Genomic DNA, 19,977 nt, shown 5'->3' on the forward strand with positions numbered 1-19,977 from the left:
ACTGCGAACCTGCGTATTAGGCAGAAACATTTTGTCCGTTTTGCTACTGTACTCCACGTTCAAAACTCCCCAGGGGATCACTTCATGCTGGGTGGCTTCGTTCAGGAGAATAGGCATTGGACACGATCCTCCGTTTTATGCCCTGCCTCTTCTGCTTTTTCACAGTGTGATGTGGTAGATAGAAGACGTTTGCGGGAATATAATACATCGGAAGTAGTATAATTGGACAGTTCGGCCGCCTCCACCTCCACCGGCTCCCAGGGGCCTCCTCCTCCACCTCCGCACGGGTGGCCTTCCCAGAGGGCTCCTCCTCCACCTCCGCACGGGGGGGCCTTCCCAGTGGCCCGTGCCTCCTCCTCCTCCCGGGAGACTTCCCAGTGTCCTGCTCCTCCTTCCGCCGGAAATTTGAATTGGTAAACAAAGCCACGTGCTTTTTGACAGCTATCATCGACGACAACGCATCGCTAACCTCAGTACTGCCACCTTGACGGGCCTAAATTTTAGTGGCACCAACTTAACCTAACTAGAGCGAGATTTGAATCGGTAAACAAATCCACCTGCTTTTTGACAGCCACGTGCTTTTTTGACAGCTATCATCGACAACAGCGTATCGCAAACCTCAGTACTACCATCCTGCGGACCTTAGTGGTACAAATTTAACCTAACTAGCGCGAGGTTTGAATCGGTAAACAAATCCACATGCTTTTTTGACAGCTGTCATCCACCATCTTTAATCAAGAGAGCTCCGTGCTGCCCTGTTTAGCTACATATCTTTGAAATGTGGTGGCGGATAATTTGAAAAATGCTTTTTGATAGCAGCTATCTTTAATCGACAGAGCACCGTGCTGCACTCTGGTGGCAGGCAATTCCACGTGACAAAAGCCATCTTTAATCAAGAGAGCACAGTGCTGCACTCTTTAGTTGAAATGTGGTGGCGGCAATTTTAAAACTTCTACATGTTCTTGTTTGGAAACAAAGCCACGTGCTTTTTTGACAGCTACCATCCGCCATCTTTAATCAAGGGAGCACCGTGCTGCACTCTTTAGCTAGATACCTTTGAAATATGGTGGCGGATAATTTGAAAAATACTATGTGCTCTTGTTTGAAAACATACCTACGTGCTTTCTTGACAGCTGTCATCCGCCATATTTAATCAACAGAGCACCGTGCTGCTATCATGCAGGCAATTTCGTCAGCTGTCGTCCGCCATATTTAATCTACAGAGCACCGTGCTGCCGTCTTCATGGCTACTACTTTAAGCATGTAGTAGCAGGCAATTTGAAAAGTTCTGTTAGCTATCATCCGCCATCTTTAATCAAGAGAGCACCGTGCTGCCATCTTCAGCTACATACCTTTGAAATATGGTGGCGGATAATTTAAAAAGAAAAATTCTACGGCAGCCATCTCTCGACGCTAATTGCACAAGAAGGTGGCTATACATGACTCCTTAAGGGTGCTTACGCAAGATGGCCGCTATTTATAGGTTCTTATGAGCCTCCCTAGGGTTGCTTACGCAAGATGGCCGTTATACATGGCTCCTTATGAGACGCCCTAGGGATGCTTGCGCAATATGGGGGCTGCTCTTATGAGACGGCTTAAGAGTCCTAGCACAAGATGGCTTGAGACGTCCTAAGGATGCTTGCGCAAGATGGCGGACACAAGATGGTGGCTATACACGATTCCTTATGAGACTCCTTAAGGGTGCTTGCGCAAGATGGCTGCTGCTCTTATGAAGAAAGCTAGCTTAGAGGCTAACGTGTCATGCTACTTCGATTCATTAAATTTGGGGCGTAAATGCAAAACGTTAAATATCTCGAAAACGGTGCAATGTTGAGCAAATCGGACAAAATTTATCAGCCTAATACCTGGGCTCGCAGTATCAGGAACATGATAGCATAAGACAAACATACTCTAATTATGAGATCAACGGTTCGATTCCTACTTACGCCCTTTGGCATTGACAGCTATCTAATTCTACAAGATGGCAGCTGCTCTTATGAGGCAGCTGAAGGGTGCTTACACAAGATGGTTTGAGACACCCGAGGGATGCTTACGCAGGATGGCGGACACACAATGGTGGCTATACATAGCTCCTTATGAGACAGCCTAGGGGTGGTCGCACAAGATGGCGGCTACTCTTATGAAGAAAGCTAGCTTAGAGGCCACTGCGCAAGATGACGGCTTCTGTTATGCATGCGGTGAAGGGCAATTTGTGACAGCTCTCATCTTTAATCAACAGTGCATCGTGCCGCTATCTTTACAGCACTAAATCTCATACTTTTAAAATGTGGTGGTGGGTAATTAAAAATTATTCGTGCTTTTTCTTGACAGCAGCTATCTTTAAACAATAGCGGTTATACGTAAGCTGTTAAGGCCTCTACCTATGTCAAGGCATCGCTCTATCGAACAAATTTAAACCTGCATTGCGAAGGCAAGAGTGTGCAGCGATATCATCGTGCATGTTTAGACTTGCGAAACATAATAAGACTAGAATCGATGTCGTTAACCCCAGCATGTGATCAGAACATTGATTAATGTGTTCAGAACACTACATAAGTGATTAAGACTAGAATCGAACACTGTACTCGATGCAACATGTGTTTAGAACATGTTAGGGGATACCTTTGTTCTAAGAAGATTAGATTGAAACATAACAAGACTAGAATCGTTGCTGTTAACTTTAACATGTAATCAGAACATTGTTTGATGTGTTCAGAGCAAAAGTACAATTTCAATGATTTGCTTACTGTAAAAATCAAAAACACACTGTGCATATATCGCGTAGCTAACTCGCTCAGTAAACAATATTGTAAAACTACAACTTCAATGATTTGCCTAGTGTAAAAATCGAAATCACACTGTGTACATATCGCGAAGCTAACTCGCTCAGTAAACGATATTGCAAAAGTACAACTTCAATGATTTGCCTAGTCTAAAAATCAATAACACGCTGTACACATACTGCGTAGCCAACTTGTTCGGTAAACGATATAGCAAAAGTACAACTTATGATATTGGTCTTGTGCGAAAATCAAAAAATTACAGAAAAACTATACTGCGAAGCTAACTCGCTCGTTAAACGATAATCTGATTTAGTTACAATAGAAAAACATAGATTTAAACCCTGTTCTATTATCGCAAACACGGAGAGTAAAATTAAACAGAACGATTGGTGCTATAAGAAATACATTTGTTACATTTAAGTCCCGAGCAGTCGACAAGTTATCTCATAAACATGTAACATGAAATATCAGTCAATCCGTTGGTATGGGTTACAAGCATGTACACGGTACAACATGTGTTTAGAACATTGCTTGATGTGTTCAGAACACTAGATAAGTGATCAAGACTAGAATAGAACACTGTACTCGATACAACATGTGTTTAGAACATGTTACGGGATACCTTTGTTCTAAGAAAATCAGATTGAAACATAACAAGACTAGAATAGATGTCGTTAACTTCAACATGTGATTGATGTGTTCAGAACAAAAGGACTTTTCCTCCACCTCCTCCTCTTCCTGACTGCATCCTCCTCCTCCTAGGGCTAAAGGGCTAAACAGCTAATGGGCTAAAGGGCAAAAGGGCTCCTCCACTACCTTACTACGCCCTTCTCCTTCAGGAAGGAGTTAGCTGAAGTAGGTACATTTTATCACCCTCATCGATCGCTATCAGCAAGAACGCTTCTACTTTGGTAAGTGTAGAAAAGTAATCTTTATTGGTAAATGGTTTTATGTTCAGAACAAGGAATGGAACCTAGGGATCACGTTTTATCAGAATTACCTAATAAAATCCCCGAGGTGCGATGAGTTGCGTTTTTCTAACAGAAATCAGTATCTGCTTGATTGTTTTAAGTGTTTGGAACACTGAACTTTTCAAGATGACAGCAGTGAGGTTAGCGATGTTCTGTTGTTGGATTTTAAATTCCGCGCTACAACATGCATAAGGTGGCAGCCTTGAGGTTTACCGCCGTAAAGATGACAGCAGTGAGGTTAGCGATGTTCTGTTGTTGGATTTTAAATTCCGCGCTACAACGTGCATAAGGTGGCAGACTTGCGGTTTAGCATCGTGAAGATGGCAACAGTGAGGTTAGCGACGCTCTATTGTCCTTCAAAGTGAGGTTAGGGTCCGTCAAAAAGACACCTGTCAAAAAGCTGGCCCTTGTCTGCCTTTGGCCGATACCTTCATTTTTCCATTTTTGGTCCCTTATTAGTGTTATAATCAAAACATTTTCCATAGACATCAATCAATTTACAAAATTGCTCTTTAGGAAAATCGCAGAAAAAAAATTCCTTACACTCGAGCAATTCAGTGAAGGACACACCTCCTAATACACAGAAAATATATTTTAAATGTACTAGAGTAATATAATGTATTTCCAGCTAAATCCTCCAGTAGGCACATTCTGCGGATTCAGGCGCACCTACAACTTTTAACCATTCACACACAAATTTGCGTATTTTTCTCAGAATATCATATCTTATCCCCCAAAATCAGCCATTTTATGGGAAAATATCAAAAAATAAATTTTTTATAAAATTAAAAGTTAAAAATCAAAACTTTTAGGAAAAATAATTATAAATTATATATTTTAGTACAAATTCACAAAAGATAATATTTCTATAAAATAAAAAAATTAATAAAAATTAGTTTTTCCTAACGGTAGCTAAAAACCTTGATAGTTATAGTATGGTGCAGTGCTTTTCGTACCTACAGTATATGAGATAGTGAAACATGATAGTTGATACTATAGTGCAATGCTTTTCGTACCTACAGTATACGAGGTAGTGAAACATGATATTTGATACTATAGTGCAATGTTTTTCGTACCGACAGTATACGAGGTAGTGAAACATGATAGTTGATAGTATGGTGCAATGCTTTTCGTACCTACAGTATATGAGGTAGTGAAAAATGATAGTTGATAGTATAGTGCAATGCTTTTCGTACCTACAGTATATGAGGTAGTGAAACATGATAGTTGATAGTATGGTGCAATGCTTTTCGTACCTACAGTATATGAGGTAGTTGAAACATGATAGTTGATAGTATAGTGCAGTGCTATTCGTACCTATATGAGGTTGTGAAACATGTTAGTTGATAGTATAGTGCAGTGCTTTTCGTACCTACAGTATATGAGGTAGTTGAAAGAGATTAGTTGATAGTATAGTGCAATGCTTTTCGTACCTACAGTATATGAGGTAGTTGAAACAGATTAGTTGATAGTATAGTGCAGTGCTTTTCGTACCTACAGTATATGAGGTTGTGAAACATGTTAGTTGATAGTATAGTGCAATGCTTTTCGTACGTACAGTATATGAGGTAGTTGAAACAGATTAGTTGATAGTATAGTGCAGTGCTTTTCGTACCTACAGTATATGAGACAGTGAAACATGGTAGTTGATAGTATAGTGCAGTGCTTTTCGTACCTACAGTATATGAGGTAGTTGAAACATGATAGTTGATAGTATAGTGCAATGCTATTCGTACCTATATGAGCTAGTGAAACATGTTATTTGATAGTATAGTGCAATGCTATTCGTACCTATATGAGCTAGTGAAATATGTTAGTTGATAGTATAGTGCAGTGCTTTTCGTACCTATATGAGGTAGTAAAACATGGTAGTTGATAGTATAGTGCAGTGCTTTTCGTACCTACAGTATATGAGCTAGTGAAACATGTTAGTTGATAGTATAGTGCAATGCTATTCGTACCTACAGTATATCAGCTAGTGAAACATGTTAGTTGATAGTATAGTGCAGTGCTTTTCGTACCTATATGAGGTAGTGAAACATGTTAGTTGATAGTATATTGCAGTGCTTTTCGTACCTATATGAGGTAGTGAAACATGTTAGTTGATAGTATAGTGCAGTGCTTTTCGTACCTACAGTATATGAGCTAGTGAAACATGATAGTTGATAGTATAGTGCAGTGCTTTTCGTACCTACAGTATATGAGGTAGTTGAAACATGTTAGTTGATAGTATAGTGCAATGCTATTCGTACCTATAATAGCTAGTGAAACATGTTAGTTGATAGTATAGTGCAATGCTATTCGTACCTATATGAGCTAGTGAAACATGTTAGTTGATAGTATGGTGCAGTGCTTTTCGTACCTACAGTATATGAGACAGTGAAACATGGTAGTTGATAGTATAGTGCAATGCTATTCGTACCTATATGAGCTAGTGAAACATGTTAGTTGATAGTATAGTGCAATGCTATTCGTACCTATATGAGGTAGTGAAACATGATAGTATAGTGCAATGCTATTCGTACCTATATGAGGTAGTGAAACATGATAGTTGATAGTATAGTGCAATGCTTTTCGTACCTATATGAGGTAGTGAAACATGATAGTTGATAGTATAGTGCAATGCTTTTCGTACCTATATGAGGTAGTGAAACATGATAGTTGATAGTATAGTGCAATGCTTTTCGTACCTACAATATATGAGGTTGTGAAACATGATAGTTGATTGTATGGTCCAATGCTTTTCGTACCTATATGAGGTAGTGAAACATGATAGTTGATAGTATAGTGCAATGCTTTTCGTACCTATATGAGGTAGTGAAACATGATAGTTGATAGTATAGTGCAATGCTTTTCGTACCTATATGAGGCAGTGAAACATGATAGTTGATAGTATAGTGCAATGCTTTTCGTGCCTATATGAGGTAGTGAAACATGATAGTTGATAGTATACTGCAGTGCTTTTCGTACCTACACTATATGAGGTAGTGAAACATGTTAGTTGATAGTATAGTGCAGTGCTTTTCGTACCTACGGTATATGACGTAGTGAAACATGGTAGTTAATAGTATAGTGCAGTGCTTTTCGTACCTGCAGTATATGAGGTAGTGAAACATGGTAGTTGATAGTATTGTGCAGTGCTTTTCGTACCTACAGTATATGAGGTAGTTGAAACATGTCAGTTGATAGTATGGTCAGTAGCGTAGCCAGGATCTGCCAATGGGGGGGTTACAGTTACAAAATTTAGATATAACATAATGAAAGTGCTTGTGCTTGTGCGTGTCTGGTACGCGCATGCATGACTGTCATAAGGATACTGATACAAGAGTGAATTACTGTATGTGATATTCAGATTGCAATACACTACAAAATTCTTACTTGAAAATACAGAACAAGAACAATATGATCGAGGTCAGCAGTTTTATCTCAAACGGTTTGTTCAGTTTACAATCTAAAATCTAATTTTTGTGGCTTCCTAGAAAATAAATTTAACACATCTGTTGGTTTTACAACTATGTCTCTGTGAATGTTCAAGGGAGCCAACCCGTTGAGTCGACTTTCACTTGTGGTATTTCTGAGGTAGGTTTTAAGGCATCTTAATGTTGAATGGCTGCAGTGGTGACAGGTAGGGTGGCAAACACTCTCAACAAGCAGTAGATTGCAGGGAGTTTATCTTGATCACATAAAAGAAGTTTATTGTTTACTGTCAGTTTCTATTTATTTTCTTTTTGTGAAAGTTCAATTGGGGGGTTCTAACCCCCAGTAACCCCCCTGGCTACGCCCCTGAGTATGGTGCAATGCTTTTCGTACCTACAGTGAACGAGGTTGTGAAACATGTTAGTTGATAGTATAGTGCAATGCTTTTCGTACCTATATGAAGTTGTGAAACATGTTAGTTGATAATATAGTGCAATGCTTTTCGTGCCTATATGAGGTTTCGAAACATGTTAGTTGATAGTATAGTGCAATGCTTTTCGTACCTATATGAGGTAGTAAAACATGATAGTTGATAGTATAGTGCAATGCTTTTCGTACCTACAGTATATGAGGTAGTTGAAACATGTTAGTTGATAGTATGGTGCAATGCTTTTCGTACCTATATGAGGTAGTAAAACATGATAGTTGATAGTATAGTGCAGTGCTTTTCGTACCTACAGTATATGAGGTAGTAAAACATGATATTTGATAGTATAGTGCAATGCTTTTCGTACCTACAGTATATGAGGTAGTTGAAACATGTTAGTTGATAGTATGGTGCAATGCTTTTCGTACCTATATGAGGTAGTAAAACATGATAGTTGATAGTATAGTGCAATGCTTTTCGTACCTATATGAGGTAGTTGAAACAGATTAGTTGATAGTATAGTGCAGTGCTTTTCGTACCTACAGTATATGAGGTAGTGAATAATGTTAGTTGATAGTATAGTGCAATGCTTTTCGTACCTATATGAGGTAGTTGAAACAGATTAGTTGATAGTATAGTGCAGTGCTTTTCGTACCTATATGAGGTAGTTGAAACAGATTAGTTGATAGTATAGTCCAGTGCTTTTCGTACCTACAGTATATGAGGTAGTGAATAATGTTAGTTGATAGTATATTGCAATGCTTTTCGTACCTATATGAGGTTGTGAAACATGTTAGTTGATAGTATAGTGCAGTGCTTTTCGTACCTACAGTATATGAGGTAGTGAATCATGTTAGTTGATAGTATAGTGCAATGCTTTTCGTACCTACAGTATATGAGGTAGTTGAAACAGATTAGTTGATAGTATAGTGCAATGCTTTTCGTACCTATATGAGGTAGTAAAACATGTTAGTTGATAGTATAGTGCAGTGCTTTTCGTACCTACAGTATATGAGGTAGTGAATCATGTTAGTTGATAGTATAGTGCAATGCTTTTCGTACCTACAGTATATGAGGTAGTTGAAACAGATTAGTTGATAGTATAGTGCAATGCTTTTCGTACCTATATGAGGTAGTAAAACATGTTAGTTGATAGTATAGTGCAGTGCTTTTCGTACCTACAGTATATGAGGTAGTGAAACATGTTAGTTGATAGTATAGTGCAGTGCTTTTCGTACCTTCAGTATATGAGCTAGTGAAACATGTTAGTTGATAATATAGTGCAATGCTTTTCGTACTTACAGTATATGAGACAGTGAAACATGGTAGTTAATAGTATAGTGCAGTGCTTTTCGTACCTATATGAGGTAGTGAAACATGTTAGTTGATAGTATAGTGCAATGCTATTCGTACCTATATGAGCTAGTGAAATATTGTTAGTTGATAGTATAGTGCAATGCTATTCGTACCTATATGAGCTAGTGAAACATGTTAGTTGATAGTATGGTGCAATGCTATTCGTACCTATATGAGGTAGTGAAACATGTTAGTTGATAGTATAGTGCAGTGCTTTTCGTACCTATATGTGGTAGTGAAACATGTTAGTTGATAGTATAGTGCAGTGCTTTTCGTACCTATATGAGTTAGTGAAACATGTTAGTTGATAGTATAGTGCAATGCTATTCGTACCTATATGAGCTAGTGAAACATGTTAGTTGATAGTATAGTGCAGTGCTTTTCGTACCTACAGTATATGAGGTAGTTGAAACATGATAGTTGATAATATAGTGCAATGCTATTCGTACCTATATGAGCTAGTAAAACATGTTAGTTGATAGTATAATGCAGTGCTTTTCGTACCTATATGAGGTAGTGAAACATGTTAGTTGATAGTATAGTGCAATGCTATTCGTACCTCTCTGAGCTAGTGAAACATGTTAGTTGATAGTATAGTGCAATGCTATTCGTACCTCTATGAGCTAGTGAAACATGTTAGTTGATAGTATAGTGCAATGCTATTCGTACCTGTATGAGCTAGTGAAACATGTTAGTTGATAGTATAGTGCAATGCTATTCGTACCTCTCTGAGCTAGTGAAACATGTTAGTTGATAGTATAGTGCAATGCTATTCGTACCTCTATGAGCTAGTGAAACATGTTAGTTGATAGTATAGTGCAGTGCTATTCGTACCTACAGTATATGAGACAGTGAAACATGGTAGTTAATAGTATAGTGCAGTGCTATTCGTACCTATATGAGCTAGTGAAACATGTTAGTTGATAGTATAGTGCAATGCTATTCGTACCTATATGAGCTAGTGAAACATGTTAGTTGATAGTATAGTGCAATGCTATTCGTACCTATATGAGACAGTGAAACATGGTAGTTAATAGTATAGTGCAGTGCTATTCGTACCTATATGAGCTAGTGAAACATGGTAGTTAATAGTATGGTGCAGTGCTTTTCGTACCTATATGAGCTAGTGAAACATGGTAGTTGATAGTATAGTGCAGTGCTTTTCGTACCTATACGACTCATATTCATTCATTCATTCTATTCACTTTCCTTTTTTTATGAGCCCAAGGTAATATATGAAATCTATTTTCACATATATATCTTTTATAGTCATCAGGAATTAAAACTGTTATTACATTCAACAGTTTATAAATCGTGTTTATAATATCTAATTGAGGACATTGTTCTATATTGTTTTTTTCGTTTAAACATTGTTTATAATCATCGAAATAATTTCATATTGAAGTCCTGACTTTTAACTCCTTTTGAGTTTTTATTTTCTTTGTCTTCTACTCTATAAGCGTACATTTTTTATTTCAAACTTACATGTGCTGTCATTATTTTCCCACAATTTTCACCTTTAAATTATCCCAATACTTGTGTTATTGCAAATTTGTTAATTTTTCCATATTCGCTTTCGTCATGTTCTTTTAACGTTGTTTTCATATAGCTACAACATTATGGGTTCTTGTATCATATATAAAAAATCGGTATTCATATAACACAAATCAATATTTTTTCCAATATTGTTTTCATAATATTATAGTGAAAATTATACATTTTTATCTTTGAAATATCTAAAATATACGCATTCCAATATAAATTGGTTTATCAATATTTTTATTTTGTATAATGAACAGCAACTAAATTTTCAGAAAATATTGTTGTGTGATTATAATTTGGTTTTGAAACTTATTTTGTATATATTTCTGGATCAGTTATTATTTTAATGTTTTTTCCATTTCTAACATTTCCACTGTTTTACCGAAGACGGAATTATTCATTAATGTACAGAAATATTTTTCAAAATCATTAGTTGGCATCTCGGTGTCTCCGAAAACGGTGAAAGTAGTTAGTGGGACGTAGAAACCAATAACGTTACGCTAGACTGGTGTCGGAGCATAGACGAACTACAAGGAAATATTTCGGGGAAGAAAACCCTATACTCCGCTACTGTGGCTCGACGACACGAGGACATAACCGGCGTTTGGCAATTCAAAACACATTGGGTCCAGGACAAGGTAAACGTGCATAGCATGTGTTGTGAAATATATACTTCTCTTTACCGACTAGCAAAATATTTCACCCTCCCGCTATACCCTGGTACTTCTTGTTCCCTCCCCCCCCCCACTTCACCAGTACTATTGAAAAGACCTGCATTTCATGGCCTTGTGAGGTATAACGTAGTTTATCGTGTGTATCTTAGTGCCGGGAGTATCCGAGAACCTGGTGTCAACACGTAGCCTACTCCTGTCCTCACTCGACATGAACACTGGCACGTAAGAAATTGTATACGACCACCTCGCATACCCTACTGGCCAACATTCTGATGGCGACCACGGGGGCCTTCATTCACTAGAGTATACCGTCTGATTTATTGCGTATTGCTTTATTGATTTAATTTAATTTCGTCATTGTGCAACTGATTGCACGTGTATCAGTTTTCTCTCGACATGTGTTGAATAATGCGTGTTCTATCGAAATACGAGTATCTAGCAATTTGCTGGCAGCAGTCTGGTCGTTACGGGTATAGACGACAATAGTTGGTTATGGATGATACAAACCCAGCATGACTTCAGATTTTGATTGATTGATTATGTCCGATGTTGTTATTTTACCGATACATTTTACTGAAGTATGTTACAATGCAATTTATCTAAAAACCTATTGTACAGCACGGTATTGTTTTTGCATTTCATAAATAAAGTAGCACTCATAAGTCTTTTGACGAAGTGTCTGCGTGTTGCAGGGTGAAAGTCCCAATGACTTATCACTGCTGATGTCCATGTAAAACATACGTTAAAAGATCACCGCCCTTGCTAGTGCACGCAGCAGCTGTGAGATGTCCTCGCTGCCCGCACCGCGCTGTCACGTCACTCATAGGATTGTTCTTTTGCATTCCTTTTTTTTGTCGTATTAACTTCTGCAAACTTTTTTACTTTACAGGATCTTTGTTCTTAAAAGACATTCTCTTGTCACCCCAACCAAACCACTGGCTCAAGTTCCCGAGCCACAATGTCCTACTTCTCCACAGACCACGTTTTCCATTAATTTTCCCTTGTGGTATTACTTGCAGAAGGTTGTATTTACTGTTCCGCATCATATGACCAAAGTATTCTAGCTTCCTTGTCTTGATCGTAGTGACAATTTCTCATTCTTTGTTCATACGATGCAAAACCTATATTGGTCATTTAAGCTGCCCAATGTATCTTCAGCATCGTCCGGTACGTCCACATTTCAAATGCCTGCAACTTCTTGCACATGGTCTCAGTTAGTGTCCATGACTCAACGCCGAATAAAAGAATGCTGAAAACGTAGAACGTCGATCTTGAGTGTCTCCATCTCTTTGATGGCGTCATGAGTCTTTCCACTTTGAAACAAGCTGCGAACATTCCACGTTGCTATCATTCTCATGACTGGCCCGGAGATTCTTAGCACCCCCTGCCTACTGAAGGGCCTGATAAGAATTTGATTATTTTGAAAGTACTTACAGTTTTGCTATCTGTGACTCGTTGAATGCATACTTCTGAATTTGTTCTATCACGTTGTAGTTCAGCATCCTGAAAAGTAGACTTACATTAGTGGTTGAACTGAGGACTGGTTTATCAAGTTGCAAGCAATATTTTCTTAAATACACAACCACATGTTCCCTTCCTTAAAATATTATTATTTTAAGACTGAGGCTTTATTCTATGACTTTGTGCGTCGGTACCTTCTAGAATTCATTAACTTGACTTTTGATCATGTCAGACGTGGAGTAGCTGTCAATAACATGCTAAGAACACTAGACAGTCTACCTAATGAACTCTCAGGGAGGAGATTTGTCATGATACTGTTTCCTCCCCTCGGTTTACAAGATCTAAAGCTGGTTTCCCCTGTCACTATATCTTGCACCTTATAACTAGCGCCCGGATTCATATGCACTAAAAACTCCAAAAATATGCATGCACATATGCTCTAAAATATTGAAAATATGCCTTGGTTTTATGTTTTACAGTCATACTAAAAATGTTGCTGGGTATTATATACGAGGGGTTTGTCGTTGCATTCCTCGCGCAGTTTTGAGACCGCTCGCACCACTATCGTTACTATGGTTGCATCACCGTATCAGCCGATACCTTGGCTGGCGCCAACGAAGCTACTGCTCTCCGTCATTATGTATTCCAGTGGCATTTTCTCCCTAAAGGCTCAACCGCCCGAAGCCGTTGGTCCCGCCGCCCAGTACGGTCTACTCCATTACTCCTGGAATATGAAGCCATCTGATGGTATTCAATATGCTCGGCCACAAGGTTCCTACTGTAAAAACATGGGCAGGTCTTGGGATGCTTCTGCGCATCGATGGTATAATAAAGGCCCTGAATGCAAGGATATTTTGGACAAGCATATGCCACCATATGCTAGAAAAAGCATGCCTCGATAACGTGTTCTCAATATGATAATGATCCCAAACATCTATGTAAATGTGGAACAGATTATGTGCTAAAAATGAAGTTTGTCATGGTCATATCAACGTCCGGATTAAAATCCAATAGAACACGGGTGGGAGTAGGTACTCTGGAGTGTTTTCATTAAATAGCTGAAAGGTGCTTTCGTAGAAGGCATACCTACAATCAAACACAAGGACAACGAAACAACACCGCAAACACACATTGTCGATTGTTAGCACAAGAGGCCATCCTAGCGTGTTAGGCCACGACCAAAACACAAATAACAGGACTGGGAAGCGATTGAACCTGGGAAAACCAAGGTCAAAAGGGTGGATTTTGGACAAACAACTTCAATTAAAATAACACAACTCACCTTCAAAGTTAAGGACCAAAAACGTAATGCGAATAAAAATAATTTAAAAGGTGGGTGGACAAGAAAATATTAAACAATTGAATTTTAAATTGGTAACAGAAAACAAATAAATGCCTTCTAGAACTTGTCAGAGAAGGAGGCACTGATATCGAGAACCAAGAAAATGAACTTGGCATACAAGCTAAGTATGAACACCTATAACAAGAAGGTCTCAATCAATGCAAAACTCAGACATTACTAGACAGTGATCCGTCCAGAAGCCCTATATGCAGCTGAATGTTTGAACCTGATGAATGTAGGATTTGTCAAGAAGTTAGAACTGGTGGAGCGAAAAATTCTAAGGAAGATACTGGTAGCCCAAAGAACAGAGGATGGATCATACAGAAAGAAAGCAAACCAAGAATTGTACCGCAAGATAGAAAAGTTTCATACACCATCCAGATGAGGAGAGCCATGTTCTTTGGACACATCTACAGAATGGACCGGGGAAGACTGACCAACCAGATAGTAAGGTTTTTGAGACCAGGAAAACTGTGGTACGCTGGCATCAGGAAGTGAAGAAGAACCTGACAGAAATGGGAATACAAGGATCGGAAATAAGCAACAGGGAAACTTACAAGTCGAAAATAAAGAACACAAACAGTTTCCAAGAAAAAGTTAGTTTACGGACCCAAACACCATGGACGGAAGAGAGAAGGAGGTTGCAGAGTGAAAGAATGAAGGATTACTGGGCGCAGATCAAAGCCCAGAAGCAGCTGAAATCGAATTAACGTGGTCCACAGTTGGCCAAAACGAAAGAAAGAAGAAGAAGAACTTCTTGAATAACCTGGCTTTTAAAATCATAATATGTCTTCAGACACAATAAAATAAATCAGAATAAGAGAAGGTTGTTGTTGTTGTTGTTGTTGTTTGAGTCATTAGTCCATAGACTGGTTTGGTGCAGCTTCCATGCCACCCTATCCTGTCATAACCTTTTCATTTCTACGTAACTATTGCATTCTACATCTGCTCTAATCTGTTTGCCATATTCATACCTTGGTCTACCCCTACCGCTCCTACCACCTACACTTCCTTCGAAAACCAACTGAACAAGTCCTGGGTGTCTTAAGATGTGTCCTATCATTCTAACTCTTCTTCTCGTCCAATTTAGCCAAATCGATCTCCTTTCGCCAATTCGATTCAGTATCTCTTCATTTGTGATTCGATCTATCCATCTCACCTTCAGCATTCATCTGTAACACCACATTTCAAAAGCTTGTATTCTCTTTCTTTCTGAGCTAGTTATCGTCCATGTTTCACTTCCATACAATGCCACGCTCCACACGAAAGTCTTCAAAAACATCTTTCTAATTCCTATATTAGTGTTTGAAGTGGGCAAATTTCTTTTCTTAAGAAAGCTCTTCCTTGCTTGTGCTAATCTGCATTTTATGTCCTCCTTACTTCTGCCATCGTTAGTAATTTTACTACCCAAGTAACAATATCCATCTACTTCCTTTAAGATTTCATTTCCTAATTTAATATTTCCTGCATCACCTGCCTTCGTTTGACTGCACTCCATTACTTTTGTTTTGGACATACAGTATTTATTTTCATCTTGTACTCCTTACCCAAGACTTCGTCCATACCATTCAGCAACTTCTCGAGATCTTGTGCAGTCTCAGATAAAATAACAATATCGTCGGCAAATCTCAGGGTTTTGATTTCCTCTCCTTGGAATGTGATTCCCTTTCTAAATTCCTCTTTGATTTCCTTTACTGCCTGTTCTATGTAAACATTGATCCTCTATGATCAGACGTAAAGTCAGGATTGCTTCACGTGTTTCTATATTTCTTCTGAAGCCAAACTAATCTTCTCCCAACTCAGCTTCAACTTGTTTTTCCATTCTTCTGTAAACAATACGTGTTAAAAATTTTCAGGCATGAGATACTAAACTAATGGTGCGATAGTTTTCACATCTGTCAGCACCGGCTTTCTTGGGAATAGGTATAACAACATTCTGCCGAAAATCGGATGGGACTTCTCCTGTCTCATATATCTTGCACACTAAATGGAATAACCTTGCCATGCTGGTTTTTCTTAAGGCAGTCAGTAATTCAGAGGGAATGTCATCAATTCCAGGTGCCTTGTTCCTATTTAAGTCGCTCACAGCTCTGTCAAACTCTGACCTCAAAACTGGGTTTCCCATTTCGTCAGCATCAACAGCTTCTTCTTGTTCCAGAACCAAATTCTCTACATCTTCACCTTGATACAACTGCTGGATATGTTCCTGTCATCTTTCTGTTTCGTCTTCTTTCCCTAGAAGTGGCTTTCCATCTGAGCTCTTAATATTCATACACCTAGATTTCCTTTCTCCAAAGGTTTCTTTGATTTTCCTGTATGCAGCATCTACCTTTCCTAGGACCATACAACCTTCGACATCCTTGCACTTCTCCTTCAGCCAGTCTTTCTTAGCTACCTTGCACTTTCTATCCACTTCATTCTTTAATCGCCTGTATTATTTTCTGCCCTCTTCAATTCTAGCATTCTTGTATTTTTGTCGTTCATCAATCAGGTCTAGTATCCGCTGTGTTATCCACTGATTCTTGGTTGATCTTTTCTTCCTTCCTAACATTTCTTCAGCAGCCCTACTGACTTCATTTTTATGACTATCCACTATTCCTCTATTGTGTTTCCTTCAGCCTTTTCATTTAGTCCTTTTGCAACATATTTCTTGAAACAATCTCTCACGCTCTTTACTTTCAACTTGTCTAGATCCCATCTTTATGCATTCTTTCCTTTCTTCAATTTCTTCAGCTTCAGATGGCATTTCATGAGCAACAAATTGTGGTCAGAGTCCACGTCTGCTGCTGGGAAAGATTTGCAATCCAACACTTGGTTTCTGAATATCTGCCCTAATGAAGTATATTTGATACCTTCCAGTGTCTCCAGGTCTCGTCCACATATAAAGCCGTCGTTTGTGGTGTTTGAACCAAGTATTGGCAAGGACTAAATTATGATCAGTGCAGAATTCAACCAGCCGACTTTCTCTTTCGTTCCTTTGTCCCAATCCGAATTCTCCTACTGTATTACCTTCTCTTCGTTGGCCTACCACTGCATTCCAGTCTCCCATCACAATTAGATTCTCGTCACCTTTTACATATTGTATTAAATCTTCTATCCCTTCATATGTTCTTTCACTATGCTGGTCGTAGTAGCTTACCCACTGCCCTATTTTCTTATTCATTATTAAACCAACTCCTGCATTTCCTCTGTTTGATTTTGTGTTGATAATTCGGTAGTCGCCTGACCAAAAAAACCTGTTCTTCCTGCCAACGTACTTCACTTATACCAACTACATCTAACTTTAGCCTATCCATCTTCCTTTTCAGATTCTCTAATCTACCACAACGATCCAAACATTCCACGCTCCGACTCGCAGAATGTCAGTATCCATCCCTCGTGTTGTCCCCACCCGGAGATCCGAATGGGGGACTAGTTTAACTTCGGATTATTTTACCCGGGAGGAAACCATCATTAGTACATTGTTCATACAGAGAGAGCTGCATGTCCTCGGAAGTTGGTTACGGCTGTAGTTTCCCATTGCTTTGAGCCGTGTAGCAGTCTCAACACAGCTAAGCCATGTTGAGTATTATTACAAGGCCATATCAGTCAATCATCCAGATTGTCGCCCTTGCAACTTCCGAAAGGCTGCTAACCCCCCCCCCCCTTGCGATGAACCATTCGTTAGTATGGTCTCTCAACAGATACCCATCCGATATGGTTCCACCTGCGGCTCGGCTATCTGCATCATTGGGACACGCAAGCCTCCCCACCGCGGCAAGGTCATATGGTTCGCAGAGGGTGAAGAGAAGGTTAACATTCAGAAAAACCCTTTGCAAGTTCGTAGTCAATAATGTACAGTTAAAAGTCACATGACGAAGTTATATTCCAATTTAGTCCAGTCATGATCTTTTGGGAGGGGGGTGCATTAATTGATCAATTACAGCCAATAGCTGTCTTGCAGTTTGTTAGGCCTAAATGATACATTTTATTGTGAGAATAATTCCTCACGTATTAAAATATCATGGTTGGTAATAATTATAATAATGTTCCTTAAATTATAACGCCACAAATGTATAAACAAAACACCTGCAATTTTGATTTCAAACTGTTTTCTGTATTTATGTTTATTTTGGTTCTGTTCCATCTTAAAGTGAAAATCAGTTGTATATGAGGCGCCTACCACTAATTCTAGGGACAATGGCAATCTAAAATTCGGGATTTATCAGGGCCTAACTTTAGAGTATACCTTGTAAGAATTTTGGGACTACAGCCCTGGGCAAGCTTAGCGGCGTTGCCAGACGATCGTCGTCCTCTTATTCAACCATAGTCAAGTTTGATGACTTTATTGAAGGTGTTCCAATGCGACAACTCCGCGCTGTTGGCTTTTGACAGATACACTGCACGGTAAATTCCAACACTCTTAGACTTTTACAAGCCAAGGGATGCTAATAATAATAATAATAATAATAATAATAATAATAATAATAATAATAATAATAATAATAATAATAATAATAATAATGTTCAATTTTGAATTTTAATTGAACACGTTTCTCTAGGAATACGGAAAGAAAGAAAAGGTTCAGCAGCTCGATAGCAGTGGCGGGGAGGAGAGTTGTTCAGTTCTTAGATTCTATACCATCAACCCTTTAACGCGAAGTACCCATCCATTCTAGGGGTACGGACGTATGAAGACAGGAAGATTAGTTCTGTGAAACCATTGGTTGAGAAATGTTTTCGAAGTTTTTCTCGTGCTATTATTGGAGTTCCTTCTATTGCAGGTTTTACAGCAATTATCGGCTTAATGTATATAAAAGATTCACCGATAAGGGAGATCCATAAACGTTACCCGTTAATATTTCACTTACCACGCAGATAACGGCATTTTTTACAGAACGGGCTTCAATTCTTCTCACCTTTGGAAAATAAATTCAAGGACTTCCTTGCTCTACCTTCGTTGATAAATGAGAGTGCCAATTCTATTCTTCTTCTTCTCCTTGTCATGCATGCCTGTTTTGACGTTTCTTAGCGGTCTTAGGCTTCTTCCTCGTTGTCAATATTGGAATTGCATTCATGTATTCATCTCTGTCTGTATTGGTTTGATGCCTAACGCATAGTAATCTGGGTTCGATTGCAATGTGCCTGTTAACGATATACCTCCATTAGCTTCATTCTTAGTATGTTCACCCGTGTCTCTTTAATCTACTACAAAGTATAGCCACCTCTTTGGTGATGGCAGACAACAATAATGAGCACCACTCCAAGTATAGCCGTGGCTCACCACGGCACGACAGACCACTACTTACATTATGCTACACGGTTATAACGTCTTAGTAGACTTAGTTTTTATAACAATTAATAATCTACTCTTTTGCTTTCAGATCCTTGATGACAAGGATATGCGCCGACGTTTTCGACTGAGCAACTACCAGTCTACGACTCGAGTACGACCCTTCTCCTGTATGATTCCCATCGGTTTGAATCCTGGTTGGAATCAAATTCAGCTTAATTTAGTCGACTTCACTCGGAGAGCGTACGGCACGAATTACATTGAAACAAACCGCGTACAAATCCACGCCAACTGTAGACTAAGGCGTGTTTACTTCGCAGACAGGCTGTACACTGAAGACGAATTGCCAGCCGATTTTAAACTCTATTCACCTCACATGGCCAAACAAGTTGGAAAAACATGATCAAATTGTAAGATAATGTTTTGTCTATATTTGCATGAAATATATTGTTTGCTGAAAACTAAGTCTATCAACATTTTTCTGAAAAGATTGTGATTATACAGACACAGGCACGGACACATCAAAAGGCGAATGGCTCAGCCGAAGGCGCAGTCCACAGCTATAGTCCGAGGAAAATGAGCCACAGTCTAGAGTATTACTGTAGTAAGCAGAAATCATTTACAGATAATGTAATATTCGAAATTTTCTTCTTCTTCTTCTCCTTCGCCTTCAGGGTTAGTCATACCTTACTCCTGTTGCTACTCGTTTGGCGTGAAAGGTTTCCGGCCACG

The 19,977-nt window shown here is 38.9% G+C and overlaps 1 protein-coding gene across 1 annotated transcript in view; it reads left to right on the top strand.

The window, feature by feature from the left end:
• The window catches only part of LOC136879275 (cilia- and flagella-associated protein 20-like), a 76,634-nt gene extending 56,986 nt beyond the window's left edge, over window positions 1–19,648 (top strand). Inside the window, exon 3 of the mRNA XM_067153096.2 lies at window positions 19,337–19,648. Within this exon, the coding sequence (XP_067009197.1) occupies window positions 19,337–19,648 (312 nt within the window). The remainder of the gene's footprint in view (window positions 1–19,336) is intronic.
• Window positions 19,649–19,977: the final 329 nt, after the last annotated feature.

This window comes from Anabrus simplex, chromosome 8, assembly GCF_040414725.1.
Source record: "Anabrus simplex isolate iqAnaSimp1 chromosome 8, ASM4041472v1, whole genome shotgun sequence".
Taxonomy (NCBI): Eukaryota; Metazoa; Arthropoda; class Insecta; order Orthoptera; family Tettigoniidae; genus Anabrus; species Anabrus simplex.